Below are 19986 nucleotides of genomic sequence, written 5' to 3' on the forward strand. Positions count from 1 at the left end.
CTACAAACACAATGCTTAAGCTTTTCCCAACAACTTTGTCAACTGCCCTTGTGGCTATACATGAGTCGGGGCTCTTTCTAAACCGACGTGTCAAAAGATTGATTCCTGCATCATTAATAACAAACATTAGCAAAACAAGGTACGGTGGACAAAAAAAAAGGGACCTCATTATAACGTAACAAAAGGGACCTCAGTTGAAAAAACGTGGTGTCAAACTCGAACCCAATGCTTACAAGAACCATATCAGAATGAAACCTCCATGAAAAAGGTTTTATTTATCTTTGCTTATCAGTAAATGTGATTGAGGACTGAGGGTAATTATCAACCTGATAGAGAAAGCGTAATTTTTTTGTTTTTTTTATATCGTGGCTCATCAGTAAATGTGATAGAGGACTGAGAGTAAGTATCAACCTGAATAGAACCTATTTGAAAAGGTAATATTTTATCCATAAGCCACGCTAAAACCAGACATTAAAACGACAAGAAAATTGACCACAATAGCATGCAAGAACGGTTTGTAAGGTTAATTAGTACTACTCAGCAAAGTAGCCTTTAACCCCGCAGATGGCACAAAAAATAATATACAAGCAACCCGACTGCCTTAGAAAGCTGTGAAAAAAACAACTATCAATGTCCTTGAATTAATCGGCTGCAAATCTTTGAACCAAAAGAAGAGTAGTCATCCGAGCAAGTCAGCATTCTCCTCCTTGCCACAAGTCCCAATAGCAAGAGAAGCTTTAACTACAACACCTGCAGAAGAAGATATAGATAATATAAACTAAGCTATTCATTTTATTCAGCAAATTTCGGTTTATTCAACAACTTTTGTGTGTACTGGTAGCTACGTTTGTTGAAGTTTCTTAATTTGCAAAGTAGTCATTTAAAATCTGCATCTTCAAACCGTCGAGAACAAAACTGACCAGTTCTGAACAAAACAGGCTGAACTAATCAAGAACTGATTAGTTCTGATTTGATAAGTTCTTATCTGATTAGAACAGATTGAACTGATCAAATCAGAGCTAATCAGAACTGAACTGTTCTGTTCAGTTCTGAACTAATTAGTTCTAATCTAATCAGTTCTGAACAGAACAGACTGAACTGATCAAATCAGAGTTAATCAGAACTGAACTGTTCTGTTCTGATCAGTTTTGAACTAATTAGTTCTAATCTGATCAGTTCAGTTCTGATCAGTTTTGAACAGAACAGACTGAACTAATCAGAACTAAACCGATCAAACCAGAGATAATCAGAACTAAATTGTTCTGTTCTGATCAGTTTTGAACTAATTAGTTCAGTTCTGCTCAGTTCTAATCTGATTTAAAGTGGTCAGAAATCATCTTAAATATATTCACCAAAAATTTACACACCGTACTTTCAAGGTAAAAGAACAAAACCTCGGCAGTTGGTAGAAAAGTTTAAACATGTAGTTGAATGGCTGTTGAGAAAATTTGAAGGAAATCCACATTTATGCTACTTATCATTAGTTGGAGATCCTAATCAATCCCTATGCAGCAAATTAGCAGAAAATTTTCAATTATTAGATAGACATTTTATGCATGTAGTAGGAAGTTGACACAACATTTTCAAATATTCAGTCTATTCAGATAACAAATCTTCAAACTCCTTTAACCAGAGTGCTACTCCATATAGGTTCCACGTCTAACTCATGTCTAAGCAAAAAGCATAATTACATAGTTCCTTATACTCCCCTTCCTCAAGCTTCTGAGTTGTGCAAACATTACTATAGCAACAACTTAGATGCCCAATTAAACAATCACGAAAAACAAAAGCTATTACATCAGAAATTCAGAGTACTGACGTAGTAAGGGGTCTGTTGGTTAGAACTCTATAAACAACACACATGAATTTCAAAATATGCATATGAAACCCAACAATATTGTTCAAAGAACAAAGGAGAACAGCTCAACACAGTAAAGTATACAGATATTGGCCATAAAAACCTAAATATTTCAAATTAAACAAACAGATAACAACATAGTAGTGTGAGGGGGTCGAAAAAGCGCGAGGCTAATGCGTGACCTGTCCCTCGTGGGTGTGACGATTATTTTTATTCAATCAAGTGTAATTGGATTCCCTGTGAGTATACACTCAATTGACTAGTAATATAGGAGTCGCCATTCAGTTTTTAACGACAATGAGAAAAACTGACAAAACCCGGTTATCGTGACATAAAGGGAGTGCAATTATGTTTGACCACGACGGCCGTAGGTTCCCTTGTGATCCCTGGTGTGGAGATCTCTCAATATACACCCGCAAGGTAGAGATTGAGGGTTCGGGGGACTGTAACTACCGAGAGGAGTAATTCGCTCGTCGATAACTCCAGAGGCAGGATATCCTTACTAGCTCAACATAAATAATTGAAGGGACATGCGTTAACTATTAAACTAATCTGAATTGATTTTAGCAACATGCAGCATATAATACTAATTCGATCGTGATTATCTGATTTAAATAACATTAAGGGACCTAGCATGATAATCCGATTTCCCAAAAATATTATATTTATTAGGCGTGATAAAACAATCAAATTAGGTTAGTTTAACAGTTCATAAAAAGGGCGAGGAAAGCAGTTAAATCATCGAAAAGGGACACAGTACGACGCACCCTTGAGAGGTGCGTCACGGTTCTCAGAAAACTAACCACTTTGACTTTGCTATTTCTCCTTTTTATTTAACGAATCTCAATTATGGGACAGGATACTTTCTGTTCGATTTATGGATCGATTGCGACAGAACGCGTGAACAGTTTCGCAGCGAGAGGCTTAGGCTAAGGGGTTTAGAGTCGATACTCAGAATATATTATGTGTTGTTGTGTGTTTCACGTCGAAACTAGGGGCCTATTTATAGGGGAGAGTTCGTGGAAGGATAGAATTGTAGAGTTCTAATCCGCAAAGAATTAGGAAAAAACACGTCCCAGGTAATTTCGGCGCCCAGCTCTGGGCGTCAAAGATTTCGGTGCCCAGGGCTGGGCGTTGAAAATAGAGATCCATGCAATTTCAGCGCCCAGGGCTGGGCGTCAAAGATTTCGGCGCCCAGCTCTGGGCGTTGAAAGTGATGTCTGGGCCGAATTCTTTGTCAGATTCGGATTCCTGAAATCCGTAGAGTTTGAGATTAATTCGAGTCTTTTAGCGCGTATTAATTTTGTGACGGAATGCGTCTGGCCCCGTTACGAACTCTAGGCTCGTTAGGATTTCAATTAATACGTAACTCTTATTTCCGAATCATATTAGGAATAGGATTCTCGCAGTTTTCTATCTCATTTAGGATTTATGTTGGAATGCAACACCTAATTCTGACAGGTTTCTATCTTTTATGATTTTGCCACTTTTAGAAGCTACTTTTTACGGCATTTACTATTTTTAGCAAGTTTCCATAAATAGCAGGTTTCGGGTGAAATGAAATGGGAAATCGAGATTTGTTTATTTTATAGGAGATGCGTTGTCAAGTGGAGTTTTTATGCTTTCATCATCGAACCTTTCCCTTGCGGGAATGGGGACAAAAGTAGGTGTCTACAGTTAGCCCCCACTTTGACTGAGTCTTGGAGTAAGACGATGGTCAAAGTATTAGACGGAGTGCGTCACACAAGTCATGGTGTATGTGACCTGTTTTGCGAGGGTCTCACGAGCCCCCGAGTGATAACATTTGACTTAAGGGTCATCACTTGAAGTGTCGACATATCCCTCACGTGTCATTGAGATTTGTCAACTGATAGTATATAAACTTCCTCACTTTGTCATTGGAAGGATCTAAAGGTGCGTAGAAACTCCCTCACTTTGTCATTGGGAGTAGCTACAGAGTTTTCAAAATCAAAGCTATAAAGTGTAATTGGGCCTGGCCAAGCCCAATCACGAGGTAAAACATTTTTAAAGATTCTCATTTTCAGGGCTAGCTAAACGAGAAAACCCCCTTGTTTTTATAGGATGTAAAACGAAGGAAAATCCAGCACCCTTGTTTTTATAGGACGTAAAACGAAGGAAAATCCAGCAAAAGTTATCGCTGCAGCGACTAAGGACCTGCGCTGTTAGTGACGCAGACCCAGCCCGCTGAAGGTGGGCGAGCCTGTCCGCTGAGGGTGGACCCCCCGTCCGATAGAAGTGGACGAATCTGTTTTGAAAATAAGGACCTACGCGGTTTGTGACGTAGACTTCGCCGGCTGAAGATGGCGAGCCTGTCCGCTGAGGGTGGACCCCCCGTCCGATAGAAGTGGACGAATCTGTTTGATGTTTTTGAAAATAAGGACCTACGCGGTTTGTGACGTAGACCCCGCCGGCTGAAGATGGCGAACCTGTCCGCTGAGGGTGGACCCCCCGTCCGATAGAAGTGGACGAATCTGTTTTGAAATTTTTGTTTTTTTTTTGAAAATAAGGACCTACGTGGTTTGCGCCGTAGACCCCGCCGGCTGAAGATGGCGAGCATATTTTAAATTTGAAGACTTTATTCTTCGAAAAACTGAGGACCTGCGCGGCTAGTGACGCAGACCCCGCCCGCTGAGGGTGGGCGAGCCCATTTTGAATTTCTTATTTTGCCTATGTAGAAGAGCTTTTGGTGATTACAACCTGTTGGTGGGTCGTAATATTTCCTGATTAGATGTGTCCTATAAGTGGGTCCACACTGTGTATATTTAACAATATATTTTTTGAGATATCCAAACATGATATGGTGCGTGGCGCAGTCTGGGAATGTGATTTTGATTGCGCGCTCTTTGTTGGAGTCCACTTTTCGCGAGCCCCCAAGCGTTGGGGCTCGTCGGTTGTTTTTTGCATCTTGTAATCATGTTTTGGGGTCGTGCTCGTAAGTGCGAGCGATCTTCGTAGTGGTGTGCTACTCTTGACAAAGTCGTGAGGTGCGACTTTCAGTAAGGAAATCGGCAATTTTCGAGTCGAATGGATGCGGCAGGGCCCAATAGAAGTTAGGGCCTTTTTTTTTGAGCCTGGATTCATTTTCGGCGCCCAGGCCTGGGCGTTGAAATAATTCACGCCCAGGTGGGGCGTTGAAAGTGTTGTTTGGGCTGGTCTTTTGATGACACAGTCAGCCTCTTGTTCATTCATTTATTTCACTTGGAAGTTCTATGTATTCTCTTTTCTTTTGTTTTTTCTTTGTTTTTAGAACGTGATGATTTTCTTGAGAAGCCGTAGCCGATTGGTGGACTACGGTGCTTGTCGCTTTGGGGCGATTATTTTAAGAAATTGTTGCTCTTAAGGCGTACAGTTATTGCGAAAGTTGGGCGAGTCTATATGGCCAGAGGAACATACCTTGAGGCGTAAGACTTTGACCGCTCTTGTTGTTGTATATTTTTTTCCTTTTGAACGCGTTCGTGAATGTTCGATACTTAGAATGATGATATGTCTGTGCGAACGAGCGTTCATAGAATGGCCGTTGTGTGCGGTCCATTAATCAGTTTGCTTGAATCATTTTTTTTGAGCAATGACTGATTTTTGAATAGTTTGCTTAGAAGCTTGATAGGGGTCAGGTCCATTCATGAAGTGGGCTCAAACATCGTGCCCTTTCGATTGTTCAAACATTTGCTTCGAGATTTTTTATTTTATTTTGCTATGGTTATTTCGTAGCTTGGAGCCCCCAAGTATGCATGTTGGGATGCTTCCTTTTGGCGTACGATTTTGTAGGTTCTTTCGAGAAAGATGCCTTGGGGTTCCGCTCGTGTAGGTGCGAGCTATCCCTTCCGTGGTAGGTAATATTTTGCTACCTTTAATCCTTAATGTAGAAGTCGTATGGCTTGCATTTTGAATTTGGGCGATAAGTAGTCTTTGCCTCTTTTACACATGCTCTTTGGTCGTGCCTACATTAGTGCAATATGCCTTACTCTTTTTTTTAGACTTGTACTGTGGGATGGTTAAACTCATGGTGCAACGTAGGCGTGTGTGGCCTAACGGCGTGTCTTAGAATATTCCTCCAAGTGTTGGGATATCATTATTTGGAGTACTTCATCGTGCTGAATCGTTCAGGTGCTCGAACAAGTGCAGCACCTTCTGCGTGGGTTTGCACGGCTTATTACTTCGTTCGATGCGAGGATTCATAGGTGTTTCTTTCTTATTTTTATCTCTGGGCAAAACTTGGCTAGCAGAAAGATTCAGGGCCCAGGCTGGGGCGTTAAAGATATCGGCGCCCAGCTCTGGGCGTTGAAATTGATTTCTGGGTATATTTTGATGATTTTTTTTTCGCTTTTGCTTTGGAACGAGGTAGACTATGTAACGGGCGCTTGTAGGGAGAGCGTTATGTGCAGTAGCTTGATCAGAGTTTTGGTGACTCGCGATTTTCAGTTACCCTTGATAGTGGGGTGACTTTATATATTCTAAGTAGTGCTTAGAACTTGGGAGGGGTCGTAGCCATTCTAAGGTTTGTTTTACACGATTTAAAGCTTAGGATTGAGCCCCTATGACATATGTATAGCATTAGCGTCGAGAATTTGTGATAAAATCGTCATTTCGAGCATTTTTAGAGTATTTTTTCTCAAGCCCCCAATTGTAGCTACGGGATTGGCTTGGTGCTATAATGCTTTGCATACGTCTTTATGCATTCATGGTGACACGGATCATGAATAGTTTGAACCAGACTCGTTTAGTGCGAGGTACGTTCGAGTAGTGATTTTGCTACTTCTCTTGTAAATGTCGTATTGTGCGACATTGCCATGGTCAAGGTAGTCACATGTCGAAGTGTGCCTTGACCAATAGCTAGGTGCCTTTCTTTACCCATAATCATATTTGAAAAATCTTTTTGACCCACTTGCAACGTTGAGATAGACGCATACTAAGCTTAAACCAACGACACTTTATTATGTTCGAAGAAGTCTTTAAAAATCATTTGAAAATTATTTAAAATCCGAGTCCTACTGTGTACAATCCGAGGTGTCCTAAGTAAGTTTGACTTATAGAAGGGTTCGTACAAGATTACATGAGTGAATCAAAATACTGTTACGATTTTTGGAATGCTGTCTAAGGATTTGCTGGAAGCCAGGGTGCAGGCGTCAAGACATACTTGTGCCCGTTTGGCATATGCTTTAGGCTTTTAGGGCCATCTTTTCCAAAATTGCGGGAATATAAACCGTTTTCAAATTGACTTAGATTTACTTGGTGTATGTCTGTATAAAAGGTCGAGGTATACTTAGTTCCTTCCCTATCTCTTTCATTTCAATTTTTAGCCCCCAGTTGCTGTTATGTCTTCCCATCAATGATGTTTTTAGATTTCGATTTTAGATGCCCGTGTCATATGTCTGAGTAGGGTGAGCCTTGGTTAAGTGCCAAGTCCTATTGACAATGTCTGATTTGTTTTTAAAGGAGATTAGCAAGCATTTGAATTACCACGAACGGATACCCTGAGTTCGGAGGAACGATGGGGCGATGCCGTAGAACAATCCTCTTTATTGCAAGCTTACTGCCCTTACTATTTGTTGGCGATCATGATTGTGTCTAGTGGTGAAAGAAGGTCTTTAAGCGAACGACTATGTCTAGTGGTGAAAGAAAGTCTTTAAGTGAGTTAGTTCGCTTTAGGGAGGGTCAAGTCGAGTACTTTAGAGGTCATGGGCGCTTGCGCTAGCCCCCATTCAATTGAGGCAGAGCGATCTTTTGAGTCTTGGCTATGCGCCTAGGAGTGTGAGTGCTCCTTCTGGCAAGGTACGTGCCTTTATTATTTTTCGATGTGTGCTCATTAATTTTGGCATTTTGGTGACTTGGATTCTTCCTTTGACTTAAATTTTTCTTTCGACTTGGGTTACAAGTAATTAAATTTCAACAAGGGACTTCTATTTTTATTCTTGTTATTCTATAGGCTTTAATATTTTTGCAAATTGGTTGGACCGAATCATGGATTGCCTACGTATCCGCCTTAAATAATTTTAATTTGGAATCAGGTCTTGCGTAGTTCTTAGCCTAGAAAATGGTTTCTTAGAATGCCGATTTTAAACAAGTACGTTCTGAGGTGGAAACATATTATTTGAAACGGTAGAATAAGTGAAGTTTATTATCATGTCCCTTTGCTGCTTTGCCGTAAGCCAAAAATTTGTTTATTTTATATATTTTTTGAGCACATGTATTTTTTGAGTACATGTATTTTTTGGTGGTACGTATATCTGAATACGTGTTGTACCCCTCCAAGTGTTCGTTATTTTTCCGTGCATGTGCGGATAAAATGACGAGCACTTCTGGACAAAATTTAGCAAGCAAGGAGATTCAGCGCCCAGGCTGGGGCGCTAAAGATTTCGGCGCCCAGCGTTGGGCGCTGAAAATGTTTTCTGGGCGGATCTTTTTTGGTGCGCTAAATGCTTCTTTTTCTTTAGAGGCGCTTTGCAAAGTTCGTTCTGTACTTTTCATTTGTCTTCTTTTTTATTCGTGACTCAAGACGGTTTGAAAGACGGGTTGAATGAGATAGGATAAGTTGTATAGGTATTAGTCGAGCATGAGGATTACACCTGCTAGGGCTCACAATTTGCAGCCTCAAGCTAGTGTCATGAGTTTAAATCAACCAAGGTCAATGAGTAGTATGGGGACGGCTTAAAGGTATATCAACAGGATGTATCCACACAACTTATATGGTCATTATGCTAATGGTGGTGTAAGAACAGGTTTTGGGCTTTGGAGTGGGCATGACGCACGTGTCAATGGCCGTGCGTGGTTTGCGGTTGATAACAAGTTCAAAAACAAGAGTTGAGGTAATGGTTTCTTGGGTTATGGCAATGAGAACATGGATGGGTTAAATGAGCTGAACATGGACCCCAGAGCGAAGGCGTCTAAGAGCATAAGGATTGGAAAGGGTAGACATCGTAGAATTTTATGATTTGGATTGGTTGACTCAATTCTTTTCCTTCATTTACTTGGGTAGATTTCGCACTTTGGGAGGTACGGGCTAAGTATTTCATGGCTCTTTTCGCTCTCCCTTTTCTCTTTCTATTTTTTCTTTTTGCTCGGGATTTCTCCCCAACATAAATCCTTTAATCAATTTTTTTTATTTGGGCTAAAAGGTAGATGGTTGTGGTCTTTGAGTCACGAGGCGAGACTGAATGAGCCTCGTTTGGTAGGCCTATAGTGGACCTTTAACTTTAGTAGGCCTAGGGTGGACCTTTAAATTGTCTTACTTTGCAAGCGTATTTAGTCGTTTCTTAAAATGTGCAAATAGCGTAGATTCAAAATGTTGTTTTTACCTTATTGAATTTTAACGAAAGAATTACATTGAAAATAATTTTTTGTTTCTTTTCAGATTCCAGTTTCTGGGATTTAATTGGAAGTTGTGATTTAGACTCAAACTTTCATTAATCTTTCTGATTATAACCCGTGTATGAATACAAGGAGGTGGCCTAGACTCAAAATAATGACGTGGCGTAAGCCTATAATACTTGACCAAGCAACTCTCAGACTTAGGCTAATTGGACCATAACTTTCGTTGGTTGACACTTTAGATTTTAACCCTTGGGTGTTCACTTGTCATGCGCCATTTTGCTTAATGTTGGCAAGGTAGTTAATTGAGGAGATCGAATTTTTATTTTTGCAAGACTAGGATAATTAGTGCGGCTTCTCTCTCAGTGTGTATTGCTTTTACCCCAATGGTAGCCTTATGGTATGCCGATTTGGATATTTTCATGGTTGGTCATGTTGCATTCATGGAAAATCTTTTAGTCCGTACTTAGTAGTATTTCAAGGAGCGAGTGACTCGAGAGGACTATGATAGTCGTGACCCAATGTGATTATAAGACTTGAGGCCATTAATTTTTTCTTTGCCAATGGTGTTGATACCTTAGGTTCACTTTGGGGGTTGTGCGACTATGTGGGAATGATTTTCAGAATGTGACCGTTTCCATTTTGCAAATACATAACATATTCTTTTTATGGGTGAGAAGTATTGAGGCCGTAGACTCTTAGCAAGGGATGACAATTACATATGGGTGCTTATTGATTTAAATGTTAGGAAGGGAGACTCAATATGGTTTAACCTTTTAGTTTGCATAACGACACCAAGTATTAGGACCGGTTCTATGGATAAGACAACTAGGACTTAGGATTTAGATTGTACCTTGGCATAGCCTAGTCTAGACTCGGATTTTTTTTTTTTATTTGAATATTATTTTTTTCTTGAAGACTTTATTCGAACATTATTTTTTGAATATTTTGCCCATGTGACATTCATAATTATTAGCATGTTCGGTTTTTAGTGCCGAGCATTGTCGTCGTAGGAGGCCTAACAACGACGTAAAGAGTTATTAATTTTTTACGAGTCGCTTTTGAAATCGAGTGCTTTTCTTACGCCCTCGTAGCAATTTTTTCGAAAAGTCTTTTTTTTTGCTACGTACATATTTTTTTATGAGCGGGCACCGAGGCTGCTGTGCCTGACCAAAAGACCAGGCAGCAACTTCGGCGCCCAGAAGTGGGCGTGAGAAATTTTGGCGCCCAGCCAGGGGCGCTGAAAATGCGTCCCTGACTGGTACTCGTTTTCAGTTTTTTTCTACTTTTGTTTTTGCGACTTTAATTTTGCGTGCTTGCCTTATAACGTCCTTTACGCGTTGTGCAGCGTTTGTGGGATTCGTTACAGGCCATCCCGAGCGTCGCTTATTTTTGTGGCGATCGTTCGGGCTTGCGGAACACGTATTTTGGTATAACTCTTTGGCAAATTAGTCTATGAATGTTTGGGCAATTTTTAAGGTCGTTGGTTTTCTAGGATAGTTTGTCACACACAATCACATATTTCGCTACACATAACTACATTACAAACATGGATTTGAAAATTAAATATGCCACGTAGTTTATGATAGGTTTCTATGGGTAGTTTATTTGCGCCTGGCTTGGTACCGCTTCTATCGTAGATCCAACACATGCCCCGGTCGAGGTAGTGTCTTCAACAGACGAATTTCGCTCAAGAGGCCAACCCGCAAGTGCAAGCCAAGGGGGCGTGCAGGCGAGAGGGACCTAATGGGCGAGCGATTGGGTTCGGGATAGGTGTACTACCTGCACAAGTACCAAGTGGGAAACATGCGCGGAGTATGCACCCCCCTATTGGCGAAAAAAGGTATCCTTAGTCCCAACTCCCGAGGGAGCCGAGATTCGTTATGATGTTCTGCCCGTTCACATTAATATGCCGATTTTCAGGTCGTCCCAACTTGATGGGGAAATAAACGCGGGGTAGGATCGTTTCACCCTTCGGCTATTTTGATTACCTACAAGCACAAGTATTTCCTTCACTATCCCCAGTGGAGTCGCCACTGTGAGGGGGTCGAAAAAGCACGAGGCTAATGCGTGACCTTGTCCCTCGTGGGTGTGACGTTTCTTTTTGTCAAATCAAGTGTAATTGGATTTCCTGTGAGTTTACACCCAATTGACTAATAATATAGGAGTCGCCATTCAGTTTTTAACGACCATGAGAAAAATTGACAAAACCCGGTTATCGTGACATAAAGGGAGTGCAATTATGTTTGACCACGACGGCCGTAGGTTCCCTTGTGATCCCTGGTGTGGGGATCTCTCAACATAAACCCGCAAGGTAGAGATTGAGGGTTCGGGGGACTGTAACTACCGAGAGGAGTACTCGCTTTTCGATAACTCCAGAGGCAGGATATCCTTACTAGCTCAGCATAAATAATTGAAGGGACATGTGTTAACTATTAAACTAATCTGAGTTGATTTTAACAATGTGCAACATATAGTACTAGATCGAGCGCGATTATCTGATTTAGATTTCTTTAAGGGACCTAGCATGATAATCCAATTTCCCAAAAATATCATATTTATTAGGCGTAATCGAACAATCAGATTTAGTTAGTTTAACAGTTCATAAAAGGGCGAGGAAAGCAATTAAATCATAGAAAAGGGACACATTACGACGCACCCTTGAGAGGTGCGTCACGGTTCTCAGAAAACTAACCACTTTGACTTTTCTATTTCTCCTTTTATTTAACGAATCTCAAATTATAGGACAGGATACGTTCTGTTCGATTTATGGATCGATTGCGACAGAACGGGTGATCAGTTTTGCAGCGTGAGGCTTAGGATTAGGGGTTTAGAGTCAATACTCAGAATAATAAACGCGGGGTAGGATCGTTTCACCCTTCGGCTATTTTGATTACCTACAAGCACGAGTATTTCCTTCACTATCCCCAGTGGAGTCGCCACTGTGAGGGGGTCGAAAAAGCGCGAGGCTAATGCGTGACCTGTCCCTCGTGGGTGTGACAATTATTTTTATTCAATCAAGTGTAATTGGATTCCCTGTGAGTATACACTCAATTGACTAGTAATATAGGAGTCGCCATTCAGTTTTTAACGACAATGAGAAAAACTGACAAAACCCGGTTATCGTGACATAAAGGGAGTGCAATTATGTTTGACCACGACGGCCGTAGGTTCCCTTGTGATCCCTGGTGTGGGGATCTCTCAATATACACCCGCAAGGTAGAGATTGAGGGTTCGGGGGACTGTAACTACCGAGAGGAGTAATTCGCTCGTCGATAACTCCAGAGGCAGGATATCCTTACTAGCTCAGCATAGATAATTGAATGCGTTAACTATTAAACTAATATGAATTGATTTTAGCAACATGCAGCATATAATACTAATTCGATCGTGATTATCTGATTTAAATAACATTAAGGGACCTAGCATGATAATCCGATTTCCCAAAAATATTATATTTATTAGGCGTGATAAAACAATCAAATTAGGTTAGTTTAACAGTTCATAAAAAGGGCGAGGAAAGCAGTTAAATCATCGAAAAGGGACACATTACGACGCACCCTTGAGAGGTGCGTCACGGTTCTCAGAAAACTAACCACTTTGACTTTGCTATTTCTCCTTTTTATTTAACGAATCTCAATTATGGGACAGGATACGTTCTGTTCGATTTATGGATCGATTGCGACAGAACGCGTGAACAGTTTCGCAGCGAGAGGCTTAGGCTAAGGGGTTTAGAGTCAATACTCAGAATATATTATGTGTTGTTGTGTGTTTCACGTCGAAACTAGCGGCCTATTTATAGGGGAGAGTTTGTGGAAAGATAGAATTGCAGAGTTCTAATCCGCAAAGAATTAGGAAAAAACACGTCCCAGGTAATTTCGGCGCCCAGCTCTGGGCGTCAAAGATTTCGGCGCCCAGGGCTGGGCGTTGAAAATAGAGATCCATGCAATTTCAGCGCCCAGGGCTGGGCGTCAAAGATTTCGGCGCCCAGCTCTGGGCGTTGAAAGTGATGTCTGGGCCGAATTCTTTGTCAGATTCGGATTCCTAAAATCTGTAGAGTTTGAGATTAATTCGAGTCTTTTAGCGCGTATTAATTTTGTGACGGAATGCGTCTGGGCCCGTTACGAACTCTAGGCTCGTTAGGATTTCAATTAATACGTAACTCTTATTTCCGAATCATATTAGGAATAGGATTCTCGCAGTTTTCTATCTCATTTAGGATTTATGTTGGAATGCAACACCTAATTCTGACAGGTTTCTATCTTTTATGATTTTGCCACTTTTAGAAGCTACTTTTTACGGCAGTTACTATTTTTAGCAGGTTTCCATAAATAGCAGGTTTCGGGTGAAATGAAATCGGGAATCGAGATTCGTTTATTTTATAGGAGATGCGTTGTCAAGTGGAGTTTTTATGCTTTCATCATCGAACCTTTCCCTTGCGGGAATGGGGACAAAAGTAGGTGTCTACAAGTAGCAATGGCATTATTCATGTTACTTTTTTAAGAAACGAAAAAGAAAACAAGTAGAGACAAAATATTCAGATCACATGTTGCTTGTTTGAGCCCTGTGCTGTTCCAGTAACCTGCAAAAAAGAAGTAGAATAAGGTTAGAGATCTATAAATGAGTGTAACAAGCAATTGAAAAGCTGAAAAGGCATACGAAGAAACCTATATGTGGAGGCAGCAGGCTATGTTGTGTCAGCCGTTCGTAGTACGTCATATATAAGACATGATGTTCCGAACGTGGCCGCCTGACTTCTGTTGCAAGTCACCTGTGGAAATGAGTATTACATTGGATGCTTTCTTGGCACGTGATAAAGCCACATATAATTTCCCATGTGAGAAACATGGCCGAGGAAGATAGATTGCAACTTGACTTAATGTCTGCCCTTGAGACTTGTTTATTGTCATAGCAAAACAGAGCTTGATAGGGAATTGTTTCCTTTGGAACTGGAAGGGATACTTTGAAGAAGTAGAGGGCCGTAATTTAATGCGTGGTATGAGAACATGCTCCCCTTTATGGTGGCCAGTTGTGATAACGCATTCAATAAGGTTGGGAAAGAAGCGCTTGAATATTAACCTTGTACCATTGCACAACCCAGAAGACAGTAATATATTACGGAGTAATATCACGGGGCTGTTTTCTTTCAGGAAAAGCTGGTGTGGGCTCATTCCTCCTGGGCACAGAGTGTTAATGAATTATGTAGGATATATGTTGCAATTATCATCCAACATTATATCAAAGCTCCTATAAACAACAGGCTGCCCAGGGAACTTCTCAATGAGGGTTGTGTTAATCGAATCAACATCATCATTCAAAGGAGTCAGTATAGCTTTTTTTGTAAAGATATCTGAGTTGAAGCTATTTAAATCAAGCTCAGGAAAGGCAACTCCCGTTAGTTCTGTGACCGGGTCTTCACCAGGGGCAACATGTTTGATAATCTGCTCCGGCAATCGCACGAGTCCATCTTCTGATGTTTGTAACTCTCCATTTCCTAGGGCGAGGAGAAATGCTGAAAATTCCGGATCCTCTCGTGCGCGTATGTTCTCAGTGAGGCGATTTTTTTTGAATTGAGGCCAAAGGGAAGAGTTCACTAAGCTAGCTTCCACTTCTTCTTGTTGTGTTTTGCGTGGAAAAACAGGTAACACCTGGTGGAAGTCTCCACCAAACACAACAAGCTTGCCGCCAAAGAGGGCATTTGGATTGCACAAGTCCCGGAGAAGCAAATCCAAGGACTCGATATTTTCTTTCTTTGCCATTGAAGCTTCATCCCAGATGATTAAAGTTGTTTCTTTTATTAATGCGGCGAGGCTGCCTTGTTTTGGAACATCGCAAGCCAAGGAAGATTCTGAATCAACCGGTATTTTGAACCTTGAATGGGCAGTCCTTCCAAAAGGAATGTTGGATGCGGCAATACCTAATGTGGCAGTAGGAAGAACGACCTTCTTCATTAAGAGAACCTCTGCATAAAGTGAATTGTACAAGAAAGTTTTTCCGGTACCACCAGGGCCATCAATGAAGAATGCACCAGCTTTCCCTCTTACGACATGGTCAATGATACAGTCAAATGCCTCTTGTTGTGCCGGATTCAGTCTATCACGACAATAAATACATTCTTGAGGTATTGGCGCATCAAGTGCATCGATAATGTCCTTTGTTCTTGTGAACTCGTCATCTTCACAGCCGATCAAGTGTTCTAACCGAATGTTTTCAGAGACTTACCCATTGCCTCTAAATATTGTTCAATGGATCTCACTGTGAGATGCTTTACCCGATTTCCTGATTCCGGAAACTGGTGGCTGTAACATTGAGAAATGGCAGCATAGTATTTAAACCACATTGCAGTTGGGTCACTGGCTTGGCAGAACATCAGAACTGTTGCAAAGAGGCGGCGTAAAGCAGCGGGCATTTGGACTTCACATGCTTTAGCCAAGCATAGATCAACTACATTATCCTCTTCAAGAAGTTTGAGTTTAAGAGCTGCCTCTTGAAATGTTGTGCACCTGTGGCCATCAACAGTTAACAGATCCGTAAAAGACTTTGGCCCAGACACATGGGTAAGAAGAAATCTCAAATAGTACCGCTCTCCTTCAGCCGGGGCTACAAATGCCAGCCTACCGATAACCACCACATTGTTCTTCCTTTTTAGCCACTGCTTGTTAGAAGCATCCCATCTATAGTGCTCTGGGAACTGACCATACCGGTATCTCGGCCCGCCAGGTGTAGTAGCATTCAATTTAAAAAATTCTGTCAGGGGAGTACGTGCTCTTTTGTCACTTGCAATAACTGCATCTAGCTGCTCATGAGGCCTGACCTGAACAGTTTTCATATTAGGCAAGTGAACCGGAAGGGGCAGAACAGATGGATGCATTTCAAACAGGTCGAACCCAAAGATTCTCCAAGAAGCTTCACACGGGGAAACCCATCTCCCTGATTGGTACTGATCTATTTTGTTAACACTCACAGTGCCAGTGCTACTGTCCTGCGATACGTTGAACATTACCCTATCATGGCCTTTGTAGACATATTTGTAAAGATACTTAACCGCTTGAATTGAAGAGCAAATCTCTACGTTTAGATGGCAGTCGAACAGTGAAGAAGGTATAGATTATACGGGATAACCCATATATTATCCAAAGTAGCCTTGTGAATGGAAAATACTTCACCGCTATCTCTTCTTCTATACATTGGATAACATCAATTGTATTTGTCCTCTCATTGGTGAATTTTTTCGGGTACCCAGATTTACAAGTACTTTTGTTGCCTCGACGCGTCATGCAAGGAAATTGAGGATTCAAGTGTCCACAAGGTCCATGAACCATGTGCTTTAGAATAATCTTTCTTAGACGAATATCACTTGGGGGAGGCACCTCTGCATAGACGAATTTGTCGAAGTCAGGAGGGGATTTATCTTGAAATCGGGCTTCAGAATGATGAGGAAGTGAGCATGAGGCAACCCCCTTTTTTGGAATTCAATAACATAGATCATCGCAACAACTTCACCGAACACATGCTTGTCCATAATTTGCTTCTTCAAAGCAAGCAACTTGGCACGGAAAATCCTCGCGACCAAGTCCGGCCGGTTCTGGGCCTCTTCCCCAGCATTCAATTCTGCCTGGATTTCTGGCCAATTAACGTTACATGTCATTGTGACGAACAAATCAGGCTTTCCATACCATTGAACCAGCGTCATTGCATTCAAGTACCATTTCTTCATATCCCGAGGTCCCCCGAGGAAAGTTGGAGGCAATATAACGCGATGACCAACATTAGCTGCACCTATTCTCCCCACTCACAACGGTATCCATAATTCCTTGGTAGAGATCCGCCGTATATTTTCCTGGTTGTTGAGGAAGAAATCTAGACGAGTATTTTCGATTTTCATGTACATGTCCACAATGTACTGTTGAAAGCAACAACATGCTCTGAGTAGCAAGTTGTTAGGACGACTCTGGAGCTTATACGCGTAGTATTGCCTTGGAGAGATGTGCTTGTCCACATTAGAATGGCTGGATGTTGCACCTGAAAAGAGGGAAAAAATGGTAAGGAAAAACACAGAAGGCAATATAAATTAGGTGAGTAGAAATGTGGCTGGCATACGTGTAGCTTCCTCGGAGACAAAGGTTCTCGGCAGTGTGAACCGCACAGGACATTATAGGATCCTGTTGGCTATCCAGCTGCCGCCGGCCACCAGTAGGCATTTTTTTAAGCCTCTAGTTCCACCCACAGTCTCCGTATGGGAACAACAACGAGTACTGCAATGGATCATAGCAACCATAAAAGTGCATGATCCGATGCGACTCGTTAGATTTCCCTGACACAAGGATATGTGGGCTGCTAGACTCGCTTGAGGAGGTTATTTCAGGCCATATGACAGCAACTTCATCTGATGTAGGGGCATTATAAACACGTTGATCAGGCACCATGTTTTTATTTAGAACAATATGTGTACTTTCAGTAATGTCAATTCTTTCAAAGATCGAAAAAAATCTAGCATACGGATTTTGTTGAGTAATTTCGATTAGTTTATCTATAATATCTTCTCTTAACTCTGGGAAACAGTTTGCTCGGTTTTCAGATTCATGCTGACCATCGTAGAAATATAGTTGGCGATATTTAGGATTTTGGTCATTAGGAAGCAAATCAGGTATGTAATGATAAATTTGGCCATGCAATTTAAAGACATATATGCCTTTATGAGTTTTGGCATCAAATGTTCCTCCGAGGGAGCTAAAAGCAAAAAGATTGTTGTAGAGACGGACATATTTCCTGAAATGCAAGGCATCTTTCTCTTCATAAGTGTATAGCCTCGCAAGCTCAGCAGGAAATGCGTTAGAAGCTATCTCTATCTCTCCATCGCCACAAAAAAATGTAGTGATTCATACGCAAATTTTTTAGCGTTGCATTTTGGGCAATGTTGAGGCGGAGTTAATTTCAATGGGCCAGGTGGCAATGGCTGACCAATTATTGCCCGGGGTACCTCTGGTTCACAACCAAAATATTAGGCATGGGGTGTTATGAAATCAGGTAGACTTAGAAGATGGAAACGATTTGGTACAAGTATACTCACTTTGTGCTCTTGGTTGGCGTTTTTTCTTCGGTTTCCCAGATGACTGCTGGTTGGCCTTACCCACTGCACTGTATGTGTAGATAAAGCATAAGCTTGGTTGCGGGAAATGCTAAAAGAAATTGTCCAGTTAGTGAGATTACCTAGGTGGAGTAATGTGAGATATGGCCTGAACAGCTCTAGCACCTTTACTGCAGCGTGTAACCTGCAGTGGGTATGGAGAGAAAATAGTTTCTGATGGAAGGTCCAAGGGCGGAGCAGAACTCGATGTGCAATTTGTAGGTGCGTTACTGGATTGGGATTGTCTACTGGCAGTCGATCCACTACGCATTGCATAACCAATCAATAGTCTTGTTTTATAAGGACGAGTCTAGGCTGCACTAATAAACAGAATTCTAAAAAAAATGGATTACCTGTGAGAACCGATGTGTGACAAGCCTTGAGTAATTCTCAACCGTTTACTTTGCTGAGCTACAGGTGAGGACTGGCTCAGCAGCAACTTATCTGATATCCATGGAGAATAAACAACTATCAGCAGAAAGACATACATGAGCAACAACATAGACAAATATTATCCAAAAAGAAAACAAATAGAGCGTAGCAAGTTACCCATCAGGTCTGAGAAATGATAAATGCTGCACTGACAAGGGATACACGAGCGACACCAATTCAGAGGAACCGAGTAAGGTTATGCAGCACACAAATCATATGAAGTTGAGGTTTTAATACACCTGGAAGAACATCAATTTAATGTTGTGTACTTCAATCTCTGACCCAGTTACACACTTACACCCCCTAGATAAACATGAACACATGTCAAAAGAAATATACCTTAGAGTACCCAAAACCACAATTCTTCAAGCAAGGAACTGAACCTCCATCCAGTAACGTGTTCTCCAACTTTTAGTCTCGATGGAGAACTTGCTTCAAAAAGAAAAAGGACGAAGACATCAATAAGAAAAAGTATATAAAAACAAAAAGTGTAGACACATTTCTAATGAAAATAACCCCAATGTAAATTGTTAACAAAGAACAACAAATGTGCAGACATATCAAATGCAAGAATAAGCCCAAGAAATCCAGCATTATTGAGCACACCAAATGCAAATCCTAACAGGTGAAACTCCAAATAAGATATATAACAATTAATTTAAAAGAAACCAATGTTAATGCAACAAATTTGAGGTCTAAAAAACTGCCAAAACAAAGTACATTATCAAAACCTTCCTGCAACTTTACGTAAGAGTTAAGTATAAGCTCCAAGTGTCCAAGTGTGTTTGAGTTTGATTTTGAGTTTAAATTAGGTGAATCGGGGTAATTGAGAAGCTTGTATATGCAGCAGAATTCAGGAACTTTTAAAAGTTTAGACTGCTCAACCAACTAAACTAAAGCATATTCACTGTGATCTAACATGGAGTTCACATATTTTCAATTTTTAAATAGTAGAAGGTAAACATAAACCCCAGGAGCATATAGGAACTAAAAAATGAGGGTACACCAATATAAAACACACAAACAAACTTCATTCCATTATGCATAGTGAAACACATTGTAGGTTACATAACTAACCAAAAGTATGTGGTTGGCTGCATACAAAAGATGTGTCTGAGGAAACATGTAACACCCTAATAATTCCTTGCTTTTTATAAAATATTTTCCAACTTAAAACACAGGAACTACCAAGATATTACCGCCACCGTGATAACGGCTAAGGCTATTTACGAGAATTACGCAG

At 41.0% G+C, this 19986-nt stretch overlaps 2 protein-coding genes across 2 annotated transcripts; both read right to left on the bottom strand.

The window, feature by feature from the left end:
• Positions 1-679: 679 nt before the first annotated feature.
• LOC130465543 (uncharacterized) lies at positions 680-14355 on the bottom strand. Its single transcript, XM_056834342.1, has 3 exons — positions 13956-14355; positions 13731-13766; positions 680-750 (listed from the first exon to the last, which is right to left on the bottom strand). Exons 1-3 carry the CDS (start codon positions 14353-14355, stop codon positions 680-682), a joined length of 507 nt encoding a protein of 168 aa, XP_056690320.1.
• A 27-nt stretch (positions 14356-14382) lies between these two features.
• On the bottom strand, positions 14383-16184 carry LOC110798828 (uncharacterized). The gene is made up of 2 exons (XM_056834343.1): positions 15407-16184; positions 14383-15359 (listed from the first exon to the last, which is right to left on the bottom strand). Exons 1-2 carry the CDS (start codon positions 16182-16184, stop codon positions 14383-14385), a joined length of 1755 nt encoding a protein of 584 aa, XP_056690321.1.
• Between the last annotated feature and the right edge of the window lie 3802 nt (positions 16185-19986).

The sequence above is a fragment of the Spinacia oleracea genome, chromosome 1, assembly GCF_020520425.1.
Source record: "Spinacia oleracea cultivar Varoflay chromosome 1, BTI_SOV_V1, whole genome shotgun sequence".
NCBI classification, from domain to species: domain Eukaryota; kingdom Viridiplantae; phylum Streptophyta; class Magnoliopsida; order Caryophyllales; family Amaranthaceae; genus Spinacia; species Spinacia oleracea.